Source organism: Drosophila suzukii, unplaced genomic scaffold (genome assembly GCF_043229965.1).
Source record: "Drosophila suzukii unplaced genomic scaffold, CBGP_Dsuzu_IsoJpt1.0 scf_7, whole genome shotgun sequence".
Taxonomy (NCBI): domain Eukaryota; kingdom Metazoa; phylum Arthropoda; class Insecta; order Diptera; family Drosophilidae; genus Drosophila; species Drosophila suzukii.
Window position 1 is genome coordinate 1,006,357 of NW_027255939.1, and position 5,523 is coordinate 1,011,879.

Here is a 5,523-nt window from a genome sequence, read left to right on the forward strand (position 1 = left end):
AATTGTATGAAGTATGAAGGCATACCTGCAGCCTTAAGATTATGAACAGCACATTTTAAAACCAATTTTGGCAAAAGAAAAACAGATGGAACAGAAGTGGTATTTTTACCAACTCCTCCTATATCCGGGGGTCAGTGGCGCCTAGATATAGAGCTAGCTAAAGGTATGCAGCCATCGACTACACAACTGCATCTGGTGCTGACACCTCGCAAAGGGTTGTGACTGTAGACATAATTTTATCGGAGAATCCGTAAACTGGCAGTGGGCTAATTATGGCTCTTAGTAATTGCCTCGCAGTGGATTACCCAACTATTTTACGCCGGCCTTGAGTGAAAGCATTTCAAGGAGGTGTTCAAGCACCGATTTGAGGCGGATGAGACACCGGCCCCATTGTGTTCAATTTCTTTAACAGTCGCCCTTTTGTCGACGAAAGCCTTGCAGTCTGCGCTAGTCTCCTCGAACACCAAACAGTTTGCTGTATCCGCTTTGCTTGCACACATGTTAAGCTTTGACAGTCGTCTGCAAAGACTGATTTTCACTTCAATCGTCTATACCCGGAATAAGCTTTTGTAAGATTTAATGACATTTACGTTGGAAAACTCGGAAACTGATTTTAAGCGAACGAAGCAGTCTGTACTGGTGTGTCATTATTGTAAGAAGCCGGGCCACAAAATCAAAAAGAAAAATGAGTCGCCGAGAGAGGAGGTGCCTGTTACTAGAGTGGAGAGTGTGAATAAACCAGGAGCTTTGCAACAAAAGGGTGTCATTTAGTGCCTTGTGGCAGAACGTAAACGAAGTATGGTTCGAGGTATGACTTTTCCAATTTGTTTTGGCTCCGGGGCGGAGTGCTCATTCATCAGGGAGAGTGTTGGAAAAAAGTTGTCTGGGAAACGCATTATTAATATTTGCCGCCATAATTTAAATTTAGTTTTTAATTTCTTACGTTATGTATAAGCACTAGATATTTCTCGAGGTACAGATATAAGAAATATCGACCTCATTTATCTTTTTATGATCCATCCCTAGAACCAGGAGAAGCGAAAGAAGAGAAGAAAAAAGACAAAGTTTTTAAGCGTGCCAAATGTAATACACATTGATTCGGAAGCTGAAATTTAAATAAAGTTTATTTCAAAAACGTAGTTTACCGCTATCCGTCTGTGTTTTCAATTTGGTAGTGTGGGCTGGTATAAAACCAATTCAGTTTCGCTCTCAACATTCTTAAGAACTTTGTACACGCGTGGCTAATGCTCGATATGCTGGAAGAAAAAAGAGCTTCCGAGCAAAGATTTATCGAGAAGTATACAATTTTACTGCAAATGAATACTCTAAATAAATACTCTACTCCCAAATCGCCGCTAGACAAGCTATACCCAAGGAGCTTCCTTCGTTCAGCGGGGATCCTGAGGAGTGGCCAATGTTTATCAGTACATTCGAGCACAGTACTTTCGCAGCAGGGTTCTCCAATGTTGAAAACATGCCCCGTCTACAAAAGTGCCTAAAAGGCAGGGGACGAGAAATGGTGAAGGATAAGCTTCTACTTCCTAGCCTAGTTCCGGAAGTAATGAGCACGCTAAAAATGTTCTTCGGCAGACCTGAGCACATCGTGGAGAGGATGATCGACAAGGTGAGGAAGCTTGCGCCACCCAAAGAAAAATTGGAATTCATAATAGAGTACGCGCTCGCAGTACGCAACATTTGCGCAACGATCGGAGCATGCAGCCTAACAGCGCACTTAAACAACCCAATGTTAGTCAAGGAGCTTGTAGACAATCTTCCAAGTAGCCACAAACTAAATTGGGCGATGCACACCCGCGACGAATCGGTCCCTCCCATTAAAGCTTTCAGCGACTGGCTTTACAAAATAGCGCAGGCGGCGTCGACTGTCGTGACACCGTTTTCTCACAGGACAAGTTCTGTGAATACCCATAATCGATGCTTGAAGCTTCATCAAAACAATTGTCGACCAAAGGATTGCGGAGTAAACCGTTTTACAAGAAAGCAGTACCCTCTACTCCACTCGGAAAATGTTCCCAATTTAGCCAAAAAAACGGGAAATCAAAGACATGTAAGCACACACCAAGGCGATGTAGAAGGAAACCAGTTCTTTCGAATCGTACCAGTAACTCTACACTATAATGACAAAAAATCGAAGTTTTCGCTTTCCTGGATGAAGGATCATCTGTGACCCTAATAGACGCAGCAATTTTTGACAAGCTCGGTATTATAGGTACACCACCGATTTGTTTACAATGGACTGGAGAAACAGCTCGGTTTGAAAATACTTCAGTGCGAGCATCAATCCAAGCCTCAGGCGTTAGCTCAGAAAAACGTTACTGGCTCAACAACGTTCAGACTGTCAAAAACATTGCACTCCCAAAGCAAACCGTCGGTATGGATGAAGGCAAATGGAACGACCCAATAGCGTCAAAGTGCATGTTAGGATGGACTATCCAGGGATCAGCAAACTCAAACCGTCACGTATCTATGCACCACTGCGATTGCAACTGGCGAGAGCTTCACGATGAAGTCAAAGAACAATTCAACCTAGAGTCGATTTCGCCTAAAAAACTGCTTTCAAGCGAGGACAAACGAGCAGTCGTAGTCCTAGAGCAGACTTGCCAAATCAAATGTGGCAAATACAAGGTTGATCTTCTTCGGCGGAATGATCTTCAAAAACTTCCCGAGAGTCGCACTAGAGCTCTAAAGCGCCTACAATGCATGAGAACCAGAATTCTGAGCGAAACGGATCTGTTTACAAAAATCGACGACCAAATCAAAAATCTTCTTGCCAAAGGATACCCCAAGCAACTATCTGACGAGGAGGCGAAGAAAGAAGAAACTCGCACTTGGTACTTTCCCAAATTTATAGTCCTAAATCCGAATAAGCCTGGAAAGATAAGGCTGGTTTGGGATGCAGTAGTAGAAACAAACGTAGTATGCCTCAACGACTTTCTGTTAAGCGGGCCGGACTGCTTAAACTCACTCATCAACGTTCTCCCAGCCTTCAGAGTCGGAACAGTCGCCGTAAGCGGCGACATCGCCGAAATGTTTCACAGGATCAACATAAGCCACGAAGACATGCATTCTCAGCGCTTTCTTTGGTATGATGTCAACCGAAATAAGATAAACACTTACGTCATGCGTGCCATGACCCTTGGTATCAGTTGTGCACCATTCATAGGCCACTACGTGCGCGACAAAAATGCAGAAGTCCACCAGCAGCAATTTTCGTTAGCCTTGGATGCGATTCAGCGTGCGCACTATGTCGCCGACTTCATCGACAGTATGAGTAATAAACAGAAAGCCATTAAATATCCAGCCAAGTAAAGAGGTCCATTCCAGAGGCGGATTCGAAATTCGAAACTGGGCGTCAAATTCCAGTACAGTTCTCTCGTATCTTAAGAACGATGGAGACGCCAAAAAACAGGATCCAGTGCATTTCGGCGCTACAGAAAAGGTTTTGGGTATGTATTGGGACCCACATAAAGACGTATTTAAGTTTGTTTGCAGATTCTCAAGACTTAAGCGAGACGTCCTTACCGATCCTGCAGTCCCAACGAAAAAAAAAGTCCGTCAGGTTCTCATGTCGATTTTCGACCCCGATTGGCGGCGCCTATACAGAGCCGTCGCAAACATATCTCTATATATCCAGCGACTTCAAACTAAATGCCAATGGACAGACATGCCGTCAGCAGTGACCGAATTTCACGTCACAGAAGCGCAGACCCTACTATACAAAGAAGCACAGAGGCTCGAGTTCACGGATGAAATCATTCATTGATGAGTAAATGGTGGTGATGGACGATAACGGAATCGTTCGCACTAAAGGTCGAGTGAACGCAGTCGGATATACCATGGACGCTATAATATTGCCACCAGAGAGCCGAGTAACATTCTTATTAGTCCGGTTCTATCACGAAAAATATCATTACCTCGCTCACGAAACCGAATGATATAAAATCCAAATTTTATATTCTGCGCCTAAGAGTACTGCACAAATCCGTAAGAAAAGCCAGTTGTGTAAAAAAAGTTTCACGAATTTCGTGGGACACCAAGAGAAATTTATTCCGATAATGGTACTAATTTCAAGGCCACGGAGAAGACGTTACGAGAGGAGCTGATCAAGATCGACTTCGATAAAATTGCAATCAAGTTCGACGGCATTAAATGGCAATTTAACCCTCCAGGAGCCCCTCACATGGGCGGTGCTTGGAAAAGATTAGTCCGCACAACCAAAACAGTCCTAAAAAGCATCTGCCCGAATTATTCATTCAACGACGAAAGCCTGAGGTGTGCTCTAATGGAAGCACGGTTAATCATAAACTCACGTCCGTTAACTTTCGTTAGCCTGGACTCCGAGGACGACTCCGCGCTGACTCCAAACCACCTGCTAATGGGTTCATCGAATGGGTACAAGCCAATCAAGGAAAAGAAGATGAATTTAAGACGTCATTGGAACGATATAAAACTTTTTGGAGATCACTTTTGGCAACGCTGGGTGAAGGAGTTTACACCGGTACTTACTAGACGAACAAAATGGTTCGAAAGATGTCCCCCTATATCAGTCGGAAGCGTAGTCATTATCGTCGACGAAAACTTACCTAGAAATGTATGGCTTAAGGGCCGCGTGACCAACACTATCCCCGCCAAGGACGAACAAGTTCGTCGAGCCACTATTAAAACGCAGCATGGGGTCCTCGATCGACCAGCCACCATGATTGCGGTATTAGATGTCGGCTTAGAAGATGGTAACTTTTTATTTTCTTATGTTATGTATAAGCACTCGATAATTCATTTATCCTCATTTATCTTTTTAAGAACCATCCCTAGAACCGGGAGAAGCAAAAGAAGAGAAAAAAAGACAAAGTTTTTAAGCGTGCTCCGCAACGCCAAATGTAATACACATTGATTCGGAAGCTGAAATTGAAATAAAGTTTATTTCAAAAACGTAGTTTACCGCTATCCGTCTGTGCCTTCAATTTGGTAGTGTGGGCTGCTGTAAAACCAATTCAGTTTCGCTCTCGACAATAATATTGTCATATTAAAGAGTATTTGGTATCGAGTGTATTTGGTATCGCTAATCTGAGGCACTGTTGTTGTAGATGAAAGTGTCCATGAAATTTTGTTTAATTTTGTAGACGATAAGCAATGCAAAATGGTGAAATAATGGAAGACAAATTCTCAATAAAGGTTTTAATGTTTTACTTTCATTTGATAAGCTTAAAATCACAAAAACTAAATCTCTAAATACTTGAGTGGCATCTGGAATACCAAATAATATGTGTAATATGAATACTCAGCGTATAGAGCAAGTTTTGTAGAAAAGGAAACAAACAATGAGCATGAAAAGTGTATCATTATTCGACCCATCTGTTTAGTGCTAGTTTTATATTACGTGTGAAAAAGAAAAATGGTTCAAATTGAATTTGAGTCTACTATAGAGAGTTAAACTCAAAAACGGCTTCTGACAATTGCCGACTTTGTGGTGGTAATTATTTGACATGTTTAGACATGGCTAGCGGA

At 42.5% G+C, this 5,523-nt stretch overlaps 1 protein-coding gene across 1 annotated transcript; it reads left to right on the forward strand.

Moving 5' to 3' along the window:
- The first annotated feature begins 2,365 nt into the window (after positions 1 to 2,365).
- Positions 2,366 to 4,951, forward strand: LOC108007594 (uncharacterized). The gene is made up of 2 exons (XM_070999339.1): positions 2,366 to 4,748; positions 4,819 to 4,951. The coding sequence occupies exon 1, from the start codon at positions 2,392 to 2,394 to the stop codon at positions 3,325 to 3,327; it is 936 nt and encodes a 311-aa protein (XP_070855440.1). The 5' UTR covers positions 2,366 to 2,391; the 3' UTR covers positions 3,328 to 4,748; positions 4,819 to 4,951.
- The last annotated feature ends 572 nt before the right edge of the window (positions 4,952 to 5,523 follow it).

Excerpts from the sequence above, each read along its gene's own strand:
- LOC108007594 (XM_070999339.1), top strand. The coding sequence starts at position 2,392 with ATGGATGAAGGCAAATGGAACGACCCAATAGCGTCAAAGTGCATGTTA.